The following is a 24216-nucleotide window of genomic DNA, read 5'->3' on the forward strand; positions in this document are numbered from 1 at the left end:
TAATATAACTTTTCATTCATCCACGAATTTACGCTGAGAAGTAAAATATAATTAAAGAGTTTCAGATGTATTACTATATAATTTGTAAGCGAGAGAGAGACAGATCACATCTCCATTTAGTGAGTAGTGATGTTGATAGACAAGGAGTCAAAAGTTACTGCCCCAAATCATGTTATGACTTGGTGAGAAAGTCAGATTCTAATGGGGTAATAGGACTCCAGATTCTCTTTTGCTCCTGACTTGGCTCTTCTTATTTGTCACTGCTCAGGTTTGGGGAAAAAAACCCTTGCCACTGATTCCTGATCAGACTTTCCTGAGTTCATCTTTACCCACTCAGCATTGGGCTGTGTTATTGACGGGCGAGAAAATTTTTATTGCCTGTGTTTATAAACAACCGTTATTTCAGCCCCAGTCAGGAATGATGTATACACACATTCCTGTAATTGAACACAGCTACAGATGAGTTGATAATCCAATTGATTGATGAATCAAAATATATCTTCATTCATGGTGGATGGAGGTAAATAAAGAAGAATAAGATGTGCATTATACTGTATCACGAATTTCTCAAACTTCTTCTTTTGGTTTCTTATTTCTTAAGTTCCAGCAACTGCAGAACAGCATGTAGTGGCCTGTCAAACTCAGGAAGCTGATGGTGTGACTGAACTAGTCCCGGGGGTCTTCACAGAAAAGGCAGTTGGGGTCCTGGTCGGCTGGAAATTCCATCTGAATGGTGAGTAAGTGCACAGGAAAGCTGTTGCTGAGGGCTTTAGCAATCTCTCCTCGAACAGCCTGGCTGTCCCAGCTGGCTGCTGTTGAAAAGGAACCACAGTGAGACTGGCATCGATTGCACACACAAGGGTGACTACTCTCTCCAGCTTCAAAGTACTTTGTGGTGTAGGGCACTGGCAAAGTGCTCAGGAGGAGTCAGGTTGGCTCTGACAATCAGCTACAGCTACATAGGCAAGGTAGGGGAAATTCTGCTGCAGCAACGTGCCCTGTCACTATGGGACTCTTCTTGTACACTCTCTCTGGGGTCTGGCATTCCTAGGAGCAGAGTATAGTTGGGGCGGTAAGCCTTGGAAAAAGCCAAGACAGAACTGCTATTTCTTACATAGCCTTGCTCACCAGTCCCCAGGGATCTCTGGGTTGCAGCCTTGTTTCTAATCAGAATTTGTATTAAGACGAGTGACAAGAAGCAGGAAGCATTTAGAGCTCCCCACAGACATTTCTTAGAGCAGCAACCCTCACTGCCATCTTTTCTCATGTCCCAAAAGATATCAGGAGGCTGTAAAATTCCCTCCATAGTAACCTGATTTCTAGATTCTTCCACTTGCAGTGAAATATTGGTGTAGTGCGTGCTGTGAATTCCCTGTAGCCAGGTCCAAGCCTCTCAGCAATGAGAGTGTCTGAGAAAACAAAGCCCTCAAATGACCAATGACCATCATCAGTGTTCCTGTACCCTGCCTTGAAGTAACTTCTCGAGTTATTTTTTAGTAGCCTAAGGTATCATGCTTGGCCTGAGCTGTCTCTTGAGGTAGTGAAACACACCCCCCCCCACCCAGTTTCCCAGCCCTAGGATATATCATGGACAAAAATCACCTTCTACTTGAGAATAGTTTTTATAATAAACCCAACATTCTAAGAATTATCTCAGACGGTTACAGAATTTCCAACCATCCAGTAAAAAAAAAAAAAACACCATTAATTTTTACTAGCATATTTTTTGTCTTGTTAGAACCTTAAATTGGAAGCTATGTCTTCTTCATTTACCTACTTTCAGTGATAAGCAAAGCATCTTATATACAAGAGATACTCATTGAAGAGTTATTGTTGAAATTGTTCCTATTATTTAACTCACTGATTGGGCACCAAGCCAAATAGGTGAAGCCTAATTTTTAGAGTCTAAAGTCTTGAAGTTTGGGTGGCATTTTATCTCTTTATTCTACTCTCTACCCTCTTTAATCGGCCTGAAGAGATGTCACCAGTATCATTGTTTCCATGACAACATTGCCGAGGGAATAGTCTTCAAAGGCCCTTGGCAATACGAAACACTTTACAGTTGTTTTGACAAGCAACAGACACTAAAGGCAGCTCTATAAAAAGGAGGAAAATTACTGACTTTATAAAACAAGGACTGAATTTTGTCCAGGGCATTTACAAAACTCACTGACCTGCAACAACATGAACAGAAAGAATCACTTGGTTCATTGTTAGAGACCAGATGTGCAAGCTGTGCACAGACACCACCCCATCCACCGCTAAGATGAGCTCTTTCACACTGTTGTAGTTCAGGTTCTTTGGCACACCTGCCAGAAGGAAAGAGGGGGAGGCTATTGTTATTCAACTGAATATAGTTCATCGAGATAGCTAACTGCGGCTGCAAAGTCCTCACTCAAATATCAACTTGCTTTCTCCATTTACATTTCTTGTTTCAAATATTAACAAATCAGATTCACCTCTTTCAAAGGGTTTATCATCAATCAAAAGTTCATGAAAAACATTTGCAGATTTTACTATGCAATAATCAACAACAGTAGTCATTCTTCATTTTCAGGGCGTATTATTAAATCAATTGTACTTTCCCAATTGTCTTTGTATATACTTTGGAAACAAAATGAAATAACGTAGGATTTGGTATCAGATAATCCCAGTTTAGCATTCTGGCTACAGCTATTTCTAATTTACCCAAATTTTGGAACTTCTTTGATTCTTAGCACACTTGTAATAAAATAGATATAATAAAAACAATATGTAGTTCAAAGAGCTCTTTGAGGACCAAATCAGAAAATAACTGCCTTTTGTAAACTGTAATGCTATACAAATTGTTAGTTACCTAACACGTCACTTAGTGAACTGTGTTAATAGGTGCTTCTAACATTGTAATACCATCTTATTATTTGGTTGTGAAACTTTTGTTAATTTAGGTGCGTTAACGAGGGACTAATGTCTGGGTCACAAAATGTAATAGTTTGACTGTCATCCTTGTTTCTAGAAGAATAGTGTGGGGCACACGGGAAGTTAGGGAGTCTGGCAGCCAGTCAGCTACTCTTTGAGGCCAAAGGAACTGGGGTGTCTCTAGCTTGGATAAGAGAAGGCTAAGGATTTTTTAAACATTGCGAGGATTGTCATATAGAAGACGAGAGGATACGAGTGTGAAGTCGCTTGCTTTGGCTAAGTACAGAAGGAGCCAATGATCAGTTGGATTGTAAAAGACATCAGTTTGATATAAGAATTTTTTTTTTTAATTAACTCAACCAGCACAACAATGGTGAAGCCATTGGATGCTATAGGTAAATCCTTGTCAACTGAAGTTGATCCAAAGAGAATGCTGTAGAAGAGATTTCTAAGGATGACCACCTTTTAGCCTCTATTTCAATCATATACTTTTAACACAGATACCTGGTGTGTCTGTTAAAAATTAATATGCCTTGGCTCTATCTCTGTCCTCTTGAAGAAAATTTCTGTGGATGAGGCTCTGAAATCTACACTCAGTCTCTCAACCTTGGCTGCACACTAGAATCACTGGAGATTTTAGAAATCCTGATGACCAGGTTACAGTGAGGATGGATGAAGTCAGACTCTCTGAAGATAAGACCCAGTATCAGTATTTCATAGCTCGTTTGTGATGCTAACACACAGCCAAGGTCAGGGAACTATCGCACTAACATTTATAAGCCACTGGGCAGTGGTTCTACTTGACAGTGGTTCTCAAGCTCGGCTGCATGTTATAAAACATCAAAGCCACCCCCCACCCCAGTCTATTAAATCAGAATCTCTGGATATGGTGTCTGAGCATAAATATTTTTTAAAAGCTTCTCAGATGATTGTTATTAGCAGCTAGTTGAGAAGCATTTCCTTAAAGAAATAGGGCATCCTTTCAAAAAGGAATAACCCTCCTTTTTCAGAGTTTAAGAAGCTTGCTTATAGGGATTTTCTCCTTGGAGCTCAAATTCTGCCCAGTTTAAGTTTGGTTTAATCTCAATTCATATTGTTTCATGGAGGTAACAAAAAGCTGGTCAACTTGTTCTTTTACTCTTTGAGTTGCACAAAGCTCAGATTAGTAGAAACAAATTAAAGGAGTTTTTGCCTCAGATTAGCAGTAGAATGTATATGAGTCATGGGTGAAGTTGTTACATTGTAATAATAATAACAACAACAACAACAACAACAACAACAACATACCTTTATTGAGAACCTACCATAGGTCAAGTTTAGTGCTAAGCACTTCATTTATAGTGATTACTATATTTTAATATTTATAAGAACTCAAAGAGCTAGTTATTAATGTTACAATTCCTAAATAACTGGAAGAGAGGAAGTTGGGAGTCGGAAAGGTTAAAAAGCATTGCTGAGGCCACATAGATAAGTGGGATGTCAGATTCTGAAATTCATGCTCTGAGTGTAAAGTGTTATGCAAATGCTAGATTCTAGCTTTTGCAACTCAAAGTTGACTATTATGCCTAGTGTGTCATCCCTGAGGAGTTTCATTTGACCTTTGAAGACCTGCTGTCATTCATCTAGGGCCCCTGAGATAAAGTCATGATCCCATTACCCTTTGTCTCTCTTGCCTTGTTTATCTCTTCACTTTTATGGAGAACAAAAGTCCAGCATTATTTTACTCTATGAAATAATGCTGGCAAGCAAGAGGATATGCTCCCACTGGGTGGCTATGACCTCCACACTCCATCACATCCCAGAAACCTTTTGTTCTGAGGGAGAGCCTGCAAAAATATTAATGCATTCAGGGAAACACTCAAATTAGTGTTTAAAAAATAATCCCCCAGATTAAAAAATACATGAAAAAAATTATTCAACATCACTCATAATTAAAGAATTGTGTATGAAGTCAACAGGATAAAATATTTCACCTAGCAGATTAGAAAAGAATAAGCATTTTGATAATATCCAGCGATGGGGAAGATGTGGAGAAATGGACACTGTCATAGGCTATTGGCCAGAAAGAAATCATTATGGTATCTGGTAGAAATGCAACATCTATCATATTTTAAAATGCGCATAACTTTTGAAATAGCAATATTATTTCTAGGAATGATTCCATGGATATACAAGTGCTGAAACTATGTATGTATAAGAATAGTAATTATACCATTGTTTGTAATGTACATCAATAAGCAAGTACATGTACACAGTGGAATACTTTGTAAAAGAATCGGGTGTTTCTATATATGTACAAATATGGAAAGATCTCCAAGTGAAAAAAATCAAGGTTCCGAGCAAAATATGTATCAATCCAGAATCCCATTTGTATAAAAAAATACATACACGTACACTATGTATATATGTTACATATATGGAATATGTGTTATACATACATACACATTTACATGTATGTATAAATATAACAGGCACATCATATATGTAAATGCATAGATATTTTTTGAAAGATATATGTCAAATTATTAGTAGGTGTTACTCTTGATGAATGAGACTGGGAATTCAAGGGTGGGAAAACGGGAAGACTTTTAAAATTCATTTTCTACCTTCCTATATTATTTTAATATTTTACCAAAGACAAATATTTCTTTTGTGCTAACCTAATTTGAAAACCTAGTTTAAAATTAAACAGCTTCCATTAGGAGTTACCTGACAGTTTTAATAATTAGCTGTTCTTTCTTTAAATAAAATAAAATGATCCCCAGAGAAGATCTATCCCGAGAGACAGAAAAAGTGGAATATAGTCATCTCAAATTGTGCACCGACGTGCTTTTTATCTCCCTTTAAGTCACTAAGTTTCATGACAGCAACCAGAGCTGCAGCTCAGCGCTAGGCCCTCAGGAAAGGAAATGGATGCATCTGTGCCTTGACAAACCAAATACTGTCACCTTCAGAGCAAGGTTCACCTGTTACTCAGTGATGTTGAACTCCATTTTGTTTCACTGTTGTCAACACTATCATCTGCCAACAATTATAGCACCCACTGAGAACAAAACCCTTAAATGTATACTTGGCAGTGAACACTAAGGGAATGTGAGTTGTTTTGAAGGCAACTGCACTCTGAGACGGTGTCTACCTTTTTTTTCAAAACGTGTTAGACAAAAAAGAAAAGTTCAGCCACTATCCAGATATTTTGGATCATCTGGATGTTTGATATGATGTACACCTCTAGCTCTGACTGAATTTTCTAGGTGCCAATCCTAGGGCCCTCATGGAGGAATCTAAGTGGTATGAGAAGACTAGTCGAGTGGTTCTCAAGGTGTGGTCCCCAGACCAGCAGCATCAGCATCCTGTTAGAAATTGGCAATCCTGGAACCCACCCCAGATCTACTGTCTTAGGAGCCGGGGTGGGGTCGAGGGGGCGACAATCTGTATTTTAACAAACGCTCCAAGTGATCGTGATGCCGCTAAAGCCTGGGGACTGCTGGCCTGGTCTAACAAGTGTTTTAGCAAGTCCTTCAGAGTCGTTACAGCGCTGCCTGAAGGATAGATTTATGCAGTCTGTCTTAGGTCTGTTCCATATATTTAGGGGTAAAATAATATTTTTGCAATATCTCCCTGCACGTCTAACTTTAGTGTTTGTAAGTATTGTTTCCACACTGAGACACATCATTCAACACTTGCTAGAGGAAAAATAGAAGCTGATACTTTTTATTTGTTTCCATATGAACAAATCTCACAACATTTGTTTTTGCAAAAATTCCTTATCAGGTTAAATTTTATCTATGATGCGAATTCACAGTGAGCATGCCTTGAGGCCATTCCCTTTTGTGGTTATAGAAAAGAGAAAACATGGATCCTAGGAATAATCATAAAATCACTCCTACCTTCCATGAGTAAGATGGAGAGGTCCCTTAAGATAGTGACGGTACTGACCAAAACCAGGATGGAAAAGACAAATGTGCAGATTGGGTCGGCGATTTTATAGTCTGGCTAGAAAATATAGGGGCTTTGGTTAATTGAAATTATGCCTCCTTAGCAGAAAGTCTGATTAATAAAAGAATCTTCCCTGTTTCTTTCCCTCTCCATCACCCTTTCACCCTCCTGACCCTTGACATCCAACTCAGGAGGCAAGACTTCCTGAAGACTCAGTCCCTCTTTTAAGCTCTAAATTACCAGCTGCTGAAGAAGGAAAAAAAAATAGGACATGCTCTCCTTGTAATTTAAGAAGTAAAGGGAAAGATGTCCTTGAGTGTTTTCTTAAGAGGCCCGATTTAACTTCTCCTAAATTAATAGTACAGAGTATGTGATGAAAATATGCACCAATTTGAACAATATTCAATGGCTTTTCGGCCTTAATTATGATGAGAAGGAAGTGTGTTGTCTGCTCAGAGATGGCATATTACCAAGGTACAGCTGGAGCTTGGTCTTGGCAGACTGGAGTTTGTTCCTTTCCTTCCCAAGTATGACACATACTCGAGGCAGGCATCTTTGACACAGTCTTAAGAGTATGCGCCGAGGCCTCATTCTTGCCTTCTCTCACCACCACAGCCCTTGGGCTCAGGGATAAACACCTGCTGTTCTGCCTCTGATCAAGTTTTATGCCATAGGAGTCTTGCTTCATTATCTCTAAGAAACTTGGCATCAATCTAATTTTTATAAGAGTACTCTCAAATTCCTCTATCCCATACAATTTTCAACTATTCTGTCTTAAACTTAAAGCTTTTAGTGAGCATTTGCTAAACCAAATTCAGCTATGTCTTTGTATAATTTTATACATATTTGCATAATTTTATTTTTCAGTAAAAATAATGTAGAGTCCCTGCTAACTGCACAACCATGATGCGAACAAACAGAGCTAAATGCCGTCCTCCATTAAACCCACCTCCACCCTACCCCACCTCTGTTAGTTCTTGGTATTACCAAATAGAGATCTGTAGTGAATATTTGTTTAGAGTCAGAGGCCCACCCAGGATTCATTGCCACTTTCCATTAATGCCCTGACTTTTCAGAAATAAGTTACCTCTCCCCCATTTTGGGTGATATTGGTGGGACGGTCAGTCAGATGTTCTACCCTTCCCCAACCCAGCAGCAGGTACAAGACCCAAATTAGGTCAATTAGACCCCCTTTCCTAGAAATGTGGATCTTTAGCATAGTGACAAAACAGAAAAAAAATTAGTCGAGTAACATTCATTTCAGCATGATGTCTGGGACAGAAGTTGGGTAGTTTCTGAAATCTAGATACCAAAATTCACCCTTATTTCTAGCTCGATTTCTGTTTGGAAGTAGGCCAATATATTTCAGCCAATAAATTTATTTTTTGTTTAAGTGAGCTAGATATCTTTTCTGTTGCTTACAGCCCAAGAACCCTGAGCTATTGATGGTTCCATTGTGGTCCATCTTAACCGCATGACAAAATGAACTACTTTCTTGAAAGACTGGCAGTCTGTAGTTAAACACACAGCTCTTAGAAATTTGGAAAGTCTAAGGTTTCGGGCTTTGAACATTTGTTTGTTTAAACCTTGCAAATTAGGCAAACATAGGCTGTCCTCCCTTGTTTAACTTAATATTGGAGTGTCAGCTTCTATACTACATAATCTATAAAATTACTATAACAGTGAGTAAACTCAAACATACTCACCTTAAAGTAGATGATCAGTGCGCTGGTTAACACGCTGATGCTCTGAAACAGATCTCCAAGGGCATGCACAAAAGCCGCTCTGACGCTGGCGTTGCCTTGTATTCCCTTGTGATTGTGGCCAGGGCGTCTCTGGTGTAAAATCACACTTAGTCTGAAAGAGAGAACAGTGTTCTCAGCACATGAGATTAACCCTTAAGAACCTATGCAGCATAATGGAGAAGTTGACAGTAGCATCTATTATGCAAAATGGCAGATTGCTAAAATATTAATGCTTTAAAATGTACTATTTTTGACTACTTTTGAACCCATACGTATCATAGAATTTAAAATATTTCACACAAGGACAACAAAGATTCATCTCAATTTCTCTTTCACCTACCTAATGCTCCCCTTTTCTACATGAAAACTGTGAGGAGGGGACATATTTATTGAGGGTCTGCTAAATGCCAGGCACCAAGTTAAGCTTAGACCCGAGCTTTGGTGGCTGCTTAATTAAATGTGTCAGTTTCAAGTGCAAAAAAAAAACAGTAGAAAGAGATAAAACAAAATAAGCAGTGAATTTCATCAGGATTGCAGGATTGAATTTTAATCTTTTATTTTACTTAATTTTATTCATTTCCATGAGAATTCGAAATTTGAATAATTTCTTATGACTAGTGGTGGGTGTAATTGTGCTTATGTTTATGTAGCTATTTATCAAGAGACCAAAATGTATTAATGTATTATAAATATATATATATATGAGTGTGTATGTTTATATATGAATATTGCAAAATTTAACATCTCCTATCCAAGTCAAAGAGCTGGATAGTAGGCACTATAAATTATGTACCTATCTATACTTATCTATAACTTTAAGAGGTATTAGACCAAAGGTAAAATGAGGACCTTTTTACTGATGGCTGGCAAGGAGTGTTTTGCCTGGAAACTCTTCCTGCACATAGTGCAACAAAGGCTTAAAAAAATTATTTTTAGGACCATGTATCCCAGTCCGTTTTCAGTAAGGTGTTTGTTAAATCTCAGGCCATCACCACAAGGTAGACTGAGTTATCTACCAAGATTTGATTAGCACATAAGGTGCAGTTTTTAGATTGTCAGTGTTTGGGTAGAAGTTCACTCAGTTAGGAGTTACCATTTATGTACAAGGGGAGTCTGATTTAATTGGAAAGACAAAGTAATTGACTTGGATTTGAAAGGTTATTGTTAGAGGTAAAAGGCTAAGAAGAGAGGAAATGTTTCAAGCAGAGAAAATTAAGCATGCAACAGTGTTAGGCTCTTTCAGTAATACTCATCCTAGAATCCCTTTGCAACTTCTATTGGAACTTTCTGTCCTGATTTTGGGTCCCCAAGGAATAGGTTTATTCCCAAGTTATGATTCTGATATCTCTGTGTTCAGACAATATAGCACCTAGCAGCACTTGAAACCTGTCATCCCAATTCTGGGAGAAAGCATTGTAGTCACTCATATTCTTATCCATAAATAACCACCTACTTGCACAGGGAAGTCAATGCTCTTCTAATCCCTTGTCTTTCTAAGCACCTGCAAATTAAGTTCGAAGTTCAAAAGCAGTCACAGTAAAAAGAAACCAGGGATGATAATCTATTTAGGAAATAGAAATCAATCATCGAGGATCCAGATTCATGTGGTAGTTAGCTGGGCATATCCATCTTCGTGTAGCATTGACACAACCTATATGACACATGACTCTTTGGAAATTACTAATATTTTTATTCTTCCTGCTGCCTTGTGGACATATCAGTTTCCTTATGCAAAGATGATGCTATTGACCCCCAGTCAGTGGGACATGTGCTCTGGCTTATTTGTCTCCCAGTGGTGATAGAGTAGCATTGATCTCCACGGTGCCGATGTGAAATACATTTTCAGCATAACTGGGTGGAAATAGGGATCTAGTCAGTGACAGCAGATAAAATACCACTCTTCTAATTGTTTAGCTCAGATACCTTTGAGCAATAATTTGCAAACTAAGAGCTAAGGAATGGAAGCAGGCACAAGGTAAAGGTGTTAGAGTGACCTGAGGAGATTTTTCAGAGTGGGCATGCTCAGATCCTCCTCTAATTCCAGAGGTTCCATTGTGCCCTCTCTTTTAAAAAACTGCTTAAAATGCCATTCTCCTATCCCTGTCTTCTTCACTTTCATGTATAAACCTACTACATGGCATGCATCACATTGCATTGCAAGATAGACAGATAAATGATACATAGATAGTGTATGAGTTTCCTAGTGCTGCTGGAACAAATCACCACAAAGCCTTTGTGGCTTAGAACAATGTGAATGTATTATTATCTTATAGCTCTGAGGTCAGAAGTCTAAAGTGGGTGTTCAGGACTGCATTCCTTTTGAAGATCCTAGGAGAGAATTCATTTTCACACTTTTTCCAGTTTCTAGAGGTCATTTACATTCCTTGGCTCCAGGCCCCTTCCTCCATTTGCAAAGCCAGCAATGCAGAGCTCTTCTCTGACCTAATGCTTCCTTGTAGTCAGACTGGGCCTATCTGGATAATCCAGGATAATCTCCCAATCTCAAAAAAAAAAAAAAAAAAACCATTGTTAATTTAATCACATTTGCAAAATTCCTTTTGCTATGTAAATTAGCACATTCAGAAGTTCCAAGGATTAGAATGTGGAAATCTTTGAGGGGCCATTATTCTGTCTATCATGGATGATAGATAGATGATATAGTTTTAAATAGGGTTGCCCAGAATTAAACTATCAAATGGGAAAGAGCAAATCGACCTAAAAGGATCAAAGCCCTGGCCTCAAAACCCCATTGTCATGACCAGTATGGCAATGATCACATGTCCAGTAGGATATGACCACATGTCCCAAAGAATGGTTTTAGACTGCCTAAATAAGAGAATGGACCAACAGGTAGAAAATTAAGAGAGTTTAGCTAACAGACCTTTAGGAAGGATTTTCATGCAGTTGGAATGATGCAAAGATAAAGTATTTCTGAGAGAAATAAATTCTCTGTTACTAGTTCTGTTAAAATATATGAAACCAATGACCATTTTATGGGGATGTTGTAAAAGGGAATTCAAGAGTAGGAAGAGAACTGAAGTAAATAAAATTTAAGATTCCTTCTAACCCAGCTCTCTGGGAGCCCATAAGATGTTCATGTAAAAAACACTGAATAGGATCACATCCCGTATGGAAGCATCAATATAAACGAGGGAACAGAATGGCTAGGAGCTCGATTCTGAGTTTCGGTCTAGATTCAAATCCTGGTTCTACACTACCTCGCTGGCTATTTATTTAACCTCACTAAGCTTTAATTAATATGTTTAAGTGAACATAGAGCTTCATGACATAGATCGAAGAGTTCTTAGCGCAGTCTCTGGCACATAGGAAGCATCCAAAATGGTAGCAGTTGGAAGCTGATATTAAAGCACAGTTTAACTCAAACTAGCAGAACCTGCCTTATTTTTAGTCATAGAACCATTTGAAAACTCTGTCAGGTCTCTACCGTCCTTATAAGTAGAGGAATTAAATGAAAGCTAAAAAATAACAGCGAACACATGTACGTCCAGACAGGATAAAAGCCAAGCTTCATGGGCAGTGTGTGGGGTGACTTACATAATGTTGGCTGCCACTGCACAGCCCGAAACGATGATCATTAAGGTCGCCTTGATCTGGTAATCGGGGTACAGCAGGCGCTCGCATGCCAGGTACACCAACACACCGGTCATTACCCAGATGCACAGGATGGACAGCAGGGCACCAAGGATCTCTAAGGGTTCAAGTACACAGATCCCATCCACAAGGAATTCGTGAATCACCTTAACCTCCCCCAGAGTCATGAGACATTAATGTTGCCCCCCCGCCCTACCCCACATCCAAAAAATGAGGCTTCAAAGGAGGTCACTCCGTGATCCACGCAGTGAGAATTTGGATGCATTTTAGCACTCAGACGAAGTTATTTAACGTCGCATTCATAAAACACCAGCTTCTCAGTTCATTATACTCCTCGTGACTCAGTAATTTCCAGTAAATTTTAAAGCATATTAATTGCTGCCTATCCTTGCTGGTTTTTTTCCTTGGAGACTTTAATTTTAGCAGGTGCTAAAATGATTGAAACTTATTAGGAAATGAAATAATGAGGCACAAAGAGTAAAAGGTATTTAGAAACTCTTAATTCCTCCATAAAATGTTTATAACTTCCAGGACCAGTACCTTCTTCAGTGGATGAAAATAGTAAAAAGGAAAGGCTTCAGAGGGTACTTGATGAAAAATGAGTTTCATTTGCTAACTCGATATACTGTAAATACAGAGGTAAGCTCAGAGGTATATCAGTACTCTAACTGCATTTTAAGAGCAAAATAAGGAAAAGAAGCATCAGAAATGGAGACATTTACATTAATATTTAAAGATAAGATAGTGTTCAATCTGCCCACTGAGTAAAGTACATTCACTCACTTAGAAGTTTCTTAAGACCTCGCCCTGATCTGTAACTCAATCTTGCAGATGGATCTAGAAGCAGCCCGGGAGTCAGTGGTCAGACGCATTTCACCCTTCTGAAGCAGAGCCATGTAACATGTTGCTTCCCAGACTTCTGTCATTTGTATGCAACAGTCATGATTTTTGCCACAGCCACATGCTACCTTTCTTCATTGACACTTAATATTCTCTTTAAATAAATTAACTTATGCTTAGCTTCTTACTCGACAAAGTTACCCATGAAATTACATGTGTGATGGGCCGGTTGAAACACACCTCTGCGTCTATAGCCGTGCTGCCTAATACGGCAGCTGTCAATCACACGTGGCTGTTTAAATCTAAATTAAATTAAATTAAAAATCCAGTTCTTCAGTAGCACCAGCCACACTTAAAGTGTCCCATGGCCACCTTATACTCTATGTCATAGAACATTTCCCTCGAAGCAGAGTTCTATTGAGCAGTACTGGTCTCGCATGTCAGACTTCCATGGCCAGGGAGAGAAGGGACAAATTCTCAGTATTCTAAATTCTGAGTCTTCCCTATATTTACAAAACATTCTATGCATACAAAACAGCTTTGACCAATGGTATCAGAACGAGTGAAATACAAGTAATAATTTACACAGTCCAAGGAGGGGTGCTCAGCCAAAATTAATATTTTCCCAAGAGTAGCTCTCTAGAGGGACTGAAAACGCGTCATCAGACCACATTGTCACAAACTCTTTTTATTAATGTTTATTGCCTCATTTCTCTCTTTCGCCGAATGTTAACGGAAAGGCAACTCGAAACACCTGCAGTGATAAACTGTTTGGTGTGAAATTAGAACTTCCTATCGTTCTAAGCTTGAAAAGCCGCAGCCTGCAGTTGTCAGTCTACCAGCTGCGGTGAGCGTCTAGCATCACCTTTCCGTGAAGCCGGGCCACGTCAGCCTGTTGGCCACCCCTGCTCTGCCCTCAGTTCTCCGTCGCTTTCCCTTCCCGAGTTCCCCGTGAGTTCTTCCCTCTCTGCAACTCTGTGGTGCTGTCTGCGCCTTACTTTGCAAAGTGGTCTGAGCTTTACCCGTTCTCCCTCTCAGGTACAGAGTAACTTAATGAGCAATGTCGTGGCTGTCTGCGCACACTGGGACCCGTGGGCTGGAGTGGTTGCCAAGGTGATGCGTGAGTTTCTGCTGTCCCACTGGCCTAGAGGTAGCATGATTAATCTGGCTTTTCGATGAATTAACATTGTGAACACACGTTCCCACAGACATATCCCTTTTATCCTGCGCACCAGAGATGTGCCTTTGAGGGATTTTTGAACAAGGCTTCGCTTTGTCTCTTTTGTTTTTACCCTTGGTTCGACTCTGTGGCACTACCCTGCCATGAATGCTTAATCAGTGAACTGTACCTGCTCGGTGCCATCCAAATGTCAGCCGCTTGGAGGGGGGCTTGGAGGACAGCCACAAGGAGAAGAGGCTGAGCAGGAAACTGGTCAGGTCAATTAAGAGGTGGGCAGCGTCTGTGACAACAGCAAGACTCCCAGCAATGTGGCCACCTAGGAGGTGTAGAATATGATACAGGGTTAGGGCCCTAGAGGGCAACTAGACTCGTGTGCATACTAACCAGAGTGGGTGAAAATGCCACAGAGCCGCAGAGCTGTAGAAGAGAAATTTACATTGATCTAATCCACCTCTTCTCCCCAATTTTACAAGAAACAGACCCAGAGAGTGGGCAGGATTAGAACACGTAGAAATGAATTTCAAGGGGAGAGGCCATTCCCAGGGGAGCGTAGGTACAGAGACTGGACAGCGTGGGCACACTTGGAGAACGTCCCTGTTAGACTGTGGCATAAGAATTCTAAAAGGGCAACACAGGAAGGTGAGGCTGGAAAGGTGTAGGCCGAATTCAAAGGGTCTCACCCTCCAACCTGAGGACCTGGACTCTTGTCTGTCAGCCAGATGACAACCTGGCCCGCTGTAGAGGTTTTGTTTAGCTTTCTTACTTACAATTTTACCACAATCTCCGCCACTTCCTTCTGCTCCACTAATTCATGCCACCTCGCTGAGATCCCTGTTATAACTAGTGGAGAGCAGTCAGGAGAGAGGGCAGGCACCTTACAACGGGGTTCTTGGGTGCGACAGCAATCCAGTAAAGCATAGGAAGAGAACCAAGCCATGGAGTCCCGCTGGCTCTTCTCTCCATTCACTGGGCCCCTTCTGTTTCCTTCTAGTTCTCCTGTGAGAAAAGACCTTCGGCCGCTAAAGTAGAAACCAAAGGAAGCCTTGTCCCTTCCTTCCCGATCAGGGCGTGTTGTCTGAGAGCAGTAACTTTTGTTGCCCTTACCACATCTTCTCAGCACAGAGCCTTTGCTGACTGATTAATCCTCCTGGCAGCTGTTTATTGCCTTCTGTACCAAAAGCAATGGAGACTGTCAGTCATCAGCCTCTCCATCATCAGACTCACCTTGTCGACTAATGATTTTAAAAAATTACATATATGGCTCATAATTGCAATAATCCCCACAGACCGCTGGCTCTAGTTGTAGTTAATAACTGGTTTGTCAAAGTTTAATGGTCTGAAGCAAAGTAGTCTTCAAGCTTGTTACTGAGCTGTCAGTGCAAAAATCGGAATGATTCATTAGCCAGAAAGTAACATTTTGCTAACAAATCAGCTGTCCTTTCAATTATCCTCTAATGTTGTTCTGTCTGCCTGATAATAAAGATGTGTTAATAATGCATTATTTCTTGCCCAGAAAATGACTACATGCAGATAAGCAGCATGCCACAATCTCAGCAATGAGTGATGGTGATGATTCTGTGCGCTGGGCTAACATCACCACCTCAGGCACGGAAATGAAGTCTTTCAGGGTTTCTTCAGCAGGCTCAGCTGAGTCAGGGGGCCACTGAGAAAGAAAAATGGCTCACTTTGGAAAAAGCATGTTAATATGGAGGCCTGGGAACCAAGAACCATTTTGCAGCCCTCAGAGCTACTCATAAGAACCATCCAGAAAACTGGGGGCAATCGTGCTGAGTGACTATGGAACAAAGTGTTTGCAAAAGGTAGTTTGCCACCGAACTTGCATTTGCTTCTGAACGTGTGGGGTATTATTATTGACAATTAATTCAACCGTCCAGCCAGAATTTATTGAGCCCTTACTGTGCATGGTACAGGGATCAGGTATACAAAGGTGAATAACGGTAAACAGATCATGGCCCCTCCCTTCAGTGGTCTCATTATCTAAGGCTCGCATACCGAAGGCATGCCCAATGGGCTAGGGGATTAGAAAACCACTCGCACTGGGAGCACGGAGGAACTTTTCACAGGGGAAGTTGAGAATTGGCTAGAAAAGAAGGTTTTTTGGCGGGGGAAGAGGTAAGAGCGAGAACAAAAACAGAAATGAAAGAACATGGCACTTTTGTGGAAAAGCGGGAGGTGTGGAGTGTTGGAGGAATAATGGAAAATGAGACTGGAAAGGTGGGCTTGGGATCCTTGAGTGGGTCATTATATATATGTCACGCTAAAGAACTTGCATGTTATCTTATGAGATAAGAGGATCTACTTATGATTTTTTTAAACAAATAATTATTTTTTATTAATATCGAAGATTTGAATAAGATCCATTTATGATTTTGAGGCAACGTTGTGACGTGTTCAGATCTGTAGTTAAGAGATGGATCTTTGTCTGCAGTATAGAGGCTGATTTAGAGAGAGGGGAAGCTAGAGGTTAAGACACAACAATAATGGCCAAAGGGAATTATAAGTAAGGTAGTGGCACTCATATTTCTGAATACTCGACGTGACATAGAGAGCAATGCACTTGTAACAGAGTAGGTGGGGCTCTAAGGACTTAGCCCTGCAAACAGACCCTGCTCAGGGCCTGTGGGGTGAAGACGACAGTCGGAGAGCAGGGGAGCCCCCAGGCCTGGGTCTCATTGTCACCTCAGATTTACAAAGTTGATGTTAACTACACACGATGTTTTTCTGTGGAGAACACAGACGTGGCGATAGGATCGAAAGAAGGAGATGTTTATCTGACAACATTATCCTGGTTTCCCATTACTGGACTGTACCATTGTATGTTATTAATGTACATTTTTTAAATTCTTTGTCTTATGAATAGCATTATTATACTATATAACTTGTCAAAAACTCATGGAGTTATTATTTAACAATAATTTAAAACATACCACAGTTTGCATAGGTACGTTTTGACGTTTCTTAAAATTTTAAGACCAGGCATCTCAAAAAATGTAAGTGGTCTAAACCGATGAAACACCCTGGCCGGTGGAAAATAAATTCCCTTATCAGTAAAGCCTGTGGTTATCCCACCACCCAGCTTTTCTTACTAAGAGTATCTTTTTCTTACTAAGAGAATATTTTCACTCTGCGTTTCTCACCGTCTTCCCCATCCTTCCAGCTCTGTATTTCTCTAGCAACCTAGTGCTTCCTCCATCCTTGCTTAACTCAAACAGTCCTGCCTCGGCATGCCTTTTCCTGACCACTCCCCATTTCTTCCAGTAATGGCCATAGTTGAGCTTATTTTTTTCGTAAGTTCTCAGTGTCTGTATGTCTGTCTTTCCAAATTGGGATACATGTCTACATCTGCAGTGTGACTCCCCTTTATGGCCTTTTTACAATTAGGAAATTTCACAAGCAATCAGATAGAGTCTCAATTCAACAGGACCAAAGGCCCGTTAACAGTGGACACGTTGACGTTTACAGACTTCAGTTCCTTTCTCCGATCTCCTCTGCACTTGTGGGCAGTTCCCTCTCTAAATACAGCCCCATGGCCTGGAACTCCTCTGTTTTAGATGTCAGTGACTCCCCAAAGCCTACAGAATGAATCCTGATTCCCTAGCCAGGCCTCAAGGTCCTTTCTGAAGCCCCAACTACCACTCTAGTTTTATTCTCTACTGACCATGTTTTACGTACACCACTGCCTTAGATAGGTTCTTTCATTTGTAAGTCATAACTGCCTAACTCAAACTAGCTTGAACAACAATGACAACAAAATGATAATAATTGATTGGCTCGAATAACAGAACAAATCTAGGTAGGATCGGATTGGGTGCAGCCCAATCCTAAGGTTCAAAAAATGTTGTTGGGGCTCCACTGTCTCCAACTATTGCTGTTTATTGTCCAACTGAAGACAGACTTCCTCCCTCTCAGCAAGAAAGTGGCCTCTGGAAGCTCCAGGTTCACGTCATTTCAGCATGGTATTTATAGAGGAAAGAGAGAGAGCTTTTCTCCCCAACCTCCCTATGTCAAGTCCCAGAGAGTGATTAATCCAGCTTGGTATCTCGCACCGCCTTGCCTGTAGGCATGAGATAATGGGCCAGGAAGACCAGAGTTGTTACCAGCACAATGAGTATGAGAAAGCTTGCTGAACGGGCAGTGCCAGCCTGCTACCAGCAGTGGCACCCATCAGACTACACATATGTGGCTACACATCAGACTCACGTGAATTACTTCCTAAAAATACATATTCCCTGTCCTGTTGCAGACCTACCCACTCAAAGTCTTTCCAGGTAAGGTGATATTTACTACCTCCTGGACCACAGCAATAATCAGGTGCTGCTCATTGAGCCCCCTCTATCCGAATTTCCTCTCATTTCCCTCTTAGCCACCTTTCAATTTCTACCCATCCCTCAAGGCCTTGCTCATATCCCATATGCTGCGGGAGTGATCTGAAGATAAATATTGCTTTCTCTGACATGGTCAAAAATGGCTTTAGGGAGGAGGTGACCTGTGGGTTGGGGTCTTGGATCATGGCCAGGGTTTTGATGAGTATGGGGAATGAGAAGAGTGCTTTTACATTCATAAAAAGGCATAAGCAAAAGCTACAGAGACGTTAGGTACAATGATTATTTTGCATGGAATAAACAACTGAAACAGAAGACTCAAGTAGGGTAGTAAAAGAAAAGGATCGCTAGTCAGCTTGGCAGCCAGATGATGGAATGACTTGAAAGCCTATGTAAGAATTTTTCATTTTGTTCAGGATACCAGAGCTTTCCAAAGTATTAATTTCTGTCACTCGGAGCAGCCAGTTGGGGCCTACCACAGCGGAAGTCCCTAAACCCTCGTCTTCTTGCTACAAGCATCTTTGTCAGTTTATTCTAGTACTCAGTAACATTTCCAGTGCCTGCCAAGGTGGGGAAAAGGTCGTGAAGGACTGATCTAGGTGAAGGAGAGCCATGGGAGAATTCTGAAGACAAAATTAACATGAGAGCAATGTTTGAGGAAAATCAGTTCAAAATAAATACAGCTCAAATTCCAAACGATTGTCAGTATCCATTTAATTTCTTTACTGACAACATCACTTTCTTCCGACTCTAAACTGAAGTCAGATTAAAACTCATAGACTAATTATTAAGAATGAGAAGAAAAGGAGGAGATTGATTTGCTCACTCCAAGTGAGTAGCTTCCCATTTCCCACCACTCCCAAAATATAAGTCATTTTAAAAGCGAACTGGCAGGGCATAAAAAAAAGGCACAAGAAGAAAAGCGAGTTTTGTGAGTGGGAGACCATCTTATTTCAGACTATTGATTAAACATCAACTGGGGAGAAGATGCCAACATTCTCAGCATCCACATGGGTTCAGGGAAAAGCAAAGGAAGAACGAAATGGAGGGAAGAAGCCAGTTTCTGCTTCTCTCTGAGCTGTGTTTGCATGGGATGGTGGCAAGACTTTATTTCAAACGCTATGAATTTCCAGAACATCATCTTTTCAAATCATGTTTTAAATGTATTTTTTTTTTTTAGATTTTCCATTTTTCTCAATCTCTTACATGAGCAATTGAATATTGTTTACAGTCCTATGAATTTCGATAATAAAAAATCAATACTCCTCTGGCATAGATGTCAGTGGATTTCCAAAGGGAGCTTTCCACATTGGAACTGCAAAAGTAAATTATTTACAACTCCACCAAACTGTAAGTAAGTTCCTTCAAAAGGCTATTCCTAGCTCTAGAAATTGTATGGTATCAGTTATTCTTGTAAGCCACCGGACAAAGATTAATAACAACCCTGGATTTGTCTTATACTGTATGAGTCTAAGTTCTTCTCCAGTTTTGGAAAGCTATAAAAGTCTTAGTGTATAGGCATAAGATTCTATAGCTTGGAGCAATCAATTAATTCTTGTAGTACAAAAAAAATAAATATCCTAGCAGATTCTATTTCCCTCCAGTCTCAGATTATTATTAATTTATTCCTCCTTTTGAGTAATAGAGAGAAATTGAAGCCAAAATATTGGTAACAAAGTGCAACAGGTAACAGTGATAACTGAGTGGTAGTAGTTTACGATACTATATGCTGGATAGCTTATAGCAATTTTTAAAATTTTGTTGGGAAAAAATAATCAATGAGATAATATTGCATATCAAAAACTTTAGACTAAGCCTATAGCTGCACATAGTTTTATTATTAATAAAAAGGAATGATAAAAATAAGAATGTAATCTAAGATACTAAAATATGCAATGAGAATACAACCCTGAAAAAGAAAGATGGAGAGAGTAAAAAAAGGTTTATAAAGTCAAAAAACAGAATAAACAGTAAAATAATAATATATTCAAGAAAATGTATGCAAATAATATATCAATAAAATAGATATCTACCAAGTTAAATCAAGGAAAAGAAGAGAAAAAATATAAGCAATGTTAAAATGAGGAAAGAATAAATAATATCAATGTGAGACTATTATATTCCATTGCATGATAATGAATTTGAAAATTTTGATGAGATGAATGACTTTGGAAAAAGAAAAATTTATTCAAGAAGTAGAAATTTTGAGTATGTCAATGAATGAGGAAGAAGCTAAAAAACTATATCAAAGGATTATTTCCAAGAGTGTCTCCAAAGCCCCACGATTTATCAGGGAGTTCCTTCTTGAAAAGGAAGAGATAATTACAATGTTATATATACCCTTTCAGGTTTTTTTTTTTTAAGGTATTATTAAAACTAAGCTTTTCATTTTTGATATGTATAACTCTTGATTCAAAAACTTAGAAAAATAGCTCCAAAACAGAAAACTATAGTTAAATTTCCATTATCAACAAAGGTGTAAAAATCATAATAAAAATGTGAGTGACTCAGACCGATCAATGCATTGAAAGAATGGCCCACAGCACTCCACAGTCAAATTGAGAGGCATCATCGTGAGAGCCTAAGAACCCAAGCCCCGGGATTCAGACTGCCTGCCCCCTTGCAGGTATGCTACTAAAGTAGAATACTTTACTCTTTGTGCTTCAGGTATCTCATTGACAAAGTGCAATAACAGGACCTACCTCTCAGGGTTTTTGACAGGATTAAGAAAGGTAATACAACGGAAAGAAAGCACGCATTACAGTTTTTGGTACTTAGTAAGCATTAAATAAATATTAGTTATTATCATCATAATGCCAGAAATACAAAATCATATTATATTGGGAAAACTCTGAATATAATACACATTAACAATGGGTCAAAAAAATTTTAGTCGAAATAATTTAAAAGATATTTGATAAACGTCAGTGCTCATCCTTGACCATTTGTTAACCTTTTAAAAAGCTGGGCAAGGAGAACATTTTATTAACATAATAAAAACATTTAACCTCTCAGGAAACATTTTGCGTAATAGTTAAATAGTTGAACATAGATCTGATTTAGCAGAAGATATTATTTAGCATGATAAAAATATGAAACATAGAGAAGAGGTATAACTATTGAAAATGAGGAGAAATGTGTTTTTTGCAAAAGAAAGGCTTATCTCCTGGGATGGAGAGAATGGATGAGAGAGGAACAAGGAAAATGGACTGAGATACATTTAGAACGATAATATTTCAAATATGTACACTGTTGAGTGCAAAATGAGTATACAAAATGAACTCTTTCCAGACTATAAAAACTAACCATCTAGAGAACAGGATACAAGAAAAGAAAAACCCCACTAACCTCTGGAAAGAATAAACCAAACACGTAAAATAACTATAAATAACTCTAGCAAGAAATAGGCTGTCCCTATGTTAAAACAAACACAAATAAACTAAAACCACAAAACTCTGAGGGGAGATGTAGAATATTTGGATAAATGGAGAAACATACCAAATTCCCAGAGAGAAAACTGAGTATGTATTTTAAAGAAATTTGTTCCCAAATTAATTCATACACCAATAAAATCATAATTAGATTTTGGAGGGAACTGAACAAAATAATTCTCATGTTTAATTAGAATAATAAACGGAAATGAATAGCCTTTACCTTTTTTTTTGTTAAACAGGAATAATAAAGAACAAGTGATACTATAGCATATAAGTTTGCATTAAATATGTTGCTGATAGAGACTAGCAACACAGATCAGTGAAACACCTTAGAATGAAACCCTATGTTTATAAAAATTTGATAAATGATAAAAGAAACATCAAAAAATCAATGGATAAAATAATTATTTCATAAATAATGCTGAAAACTTTGTTAGCTATTTAGAAAAAGAACTTTCAATTCTTAGAGCTTATTTACTTTCACATTGATTTAAAATTAAATGCAAAAATTTGAACAACAGTTGAATGGTATTTATCTTCTCAGTAGCTTGGGGAGGCTTATTAAGCTCTAATAGTGAAAGAGTAATAAAATAAATTAGCTCAAAATGAAATTTTAAACACAATTACCTACTAATATTTACAACTTCTCTAAGTCAAGCTAAAAATTAAACAAAAATTAGGAAGTAAACATCAAACTGAAAAAATATTTATAACAAATATAACAAAAGTTTAATATCCTAACTATATAAAGAGTTCTCTGAGATCAATATAGAGAATTACAAATTATCTAAAAAACAAATGAGCCACAGGCATTAAAAGGCAAGCAGAAAATGGATTAACAGGGAAATAACAGATCACTAATATGCATGCAAAAATATTATAGCAGTAACAATGAAAGGAATTAATATTAAAATAAGTATATTTCCCTATAAAATAGATTTTTAAAAGATTAAAATAAGTTCTAGCAAATATTTGGAGAGAAAATTATTCTCATATAGAGTCGGCAGACATACAAATTGTTTCAAGCTTTCTGGATAACAGTTTGGCAATATGCATCAAGAAGTAATAAAAGTATTGTATGTCCTTCAATTATTTCTACTTTTAGAAATCTCTTTGAAAGGATTCACCAGAAAGGCAAGCAAAATTTTATTCAATAATTTTCATTGCAGCATTGTCCATAAGCAGGGAAAAATTCCCTAAGTTTCTAACAATAGAAAGATGGTTATGTAAATCACAGTGAATTGTATTATAGAATATTGTTCAGGCATAAAAATGTTTTTGAAGAGTATTTGACGGCATGGTCAAAAGCATTCAGTATGCTCTCAGTTATGTTTAAAAAACTGAGCTATGAATAGAAAATATATTGTACAAAACTACATAAGTTTATTGGAGGTTAGCACTCAGACGTGGGATAGCAATGAATTCTTTTTGTTTCCTTCTATTTTCCAACTTATCTATAATGACAGAAAATATTAACTCTTACTTTCAAAGAAGAGCCTAGGTAACCCTAACACAATGATGCAGGGTTTTGTTTGCTTGCCTGTTTAATAAGAGAAGGCTTTTTGAGAAATACTCACCCACGACCTCTGCAATCATGAACACGAAACATATTCCTGAAGCAGCACAGAGTTTCCACTTAGCGTAGCCTTGCTCATTTGCCCTGTTCTCCATGGCCTTGGAGTTGCCATGGCAGTGATGGATGCCTCCTGACTCCAACTCCTCTGGCTTCTCTCCAGGACATTGGTCTTTATTCAAGGGTTTCTGCTGGAGGTCCACACTAGGAATAAGTTTGACAGAAGCAAATAGTGAACATGGCTGCAAACACCTCACTGACAGCCCCACCCATTCTCAGAACCACTATTAGGACATTTGCAAACTAGCTAGGAAGTTACAATTCACAGCTCCTTCTACAAGAAATATCAAGTGTAAGGAACAGCAAGAAATTTTCTTATGAAATCTCAACTACAAGTGTTGCTTTCATTCAGTCAAACTCTTATTCATTCTCTTCCACCAGTGATTAAGAGATGTCAAAGGAAGAGGAGAAAGGAAACAGATACATTTTGATGCATTTCCTTCCCAATTACTTCACTTTGAAAAGATATTGGACACTGTTCCGCAAGTAAAGAAAGGCGGTGGGAACGATGTTAGAGATGTGTGTATGAGCCGGCCTGATGATTCATTCACCCACTGTCACTGTCCTCTCCACAGCAACGTTGTTAATAGATCAT

The 24216-nt window shown here is 38.8% G+C and overlaps 1 protein-coding gene across 1 annotated transcript in view; it reads right to left on the reverse strand.

The window, feature by feature from the left end:
* Positions 1 to 573: 573 nt before the first annotated feature.
* SLC30A8 (solute carrier family 30 member 8) overlaps positions 574 to 24216 on the reverse strand; it is a 34031-nt gene continuing 10388 nt past the window's right edge. Inside the window, exons 2-8 of the mRNA XM_006916598.1 lie at positions 23566 to 23765; positions 14381 to 14527; positions 12135 to 12288; positions 8541 to 8691; positions 6786 to 6891; positions 2175 to 2309; positions 574 to 812 (exon numbers count right to left, since the gene is read on the reverse strand). Coding sequence (XP_006916660.1) covers positions 667 to 812; positions 2175 to 2309; positions 6786 to 6891; positions 8541 to 8691; positions 12135 to 12288; positions 14381 to 14527; positions 23566 to 23765 — 1039 coding nt within the window. The 3' untranslated portion in view covers positions 574 to 666. The remainder of the gene's footprint in view (positions 813 to 2174; positions 2310 to 6785; positions 6892 to 8540; positions 8692 to 12134; positions 12289 to 14380; positions 14528 to 23565; positions 23766 to 24216) is intronic.

This window comes from Pteropus alecto, unplaced genomic scaffold (genome assembly GCF_000325575.1).
Source record: "Pteropus alecto unplaced genomic scaffold, ASM32557v1 scaffold164, whole genome shotgun sequence".
Classification (NCBI taxonomy): domain Eukaryota; kingdom Metazoa; phylum Chordata; class Mammalia; order Chiroptera; family Pteropodidae; genus Pteropus; species Pteropus alecto.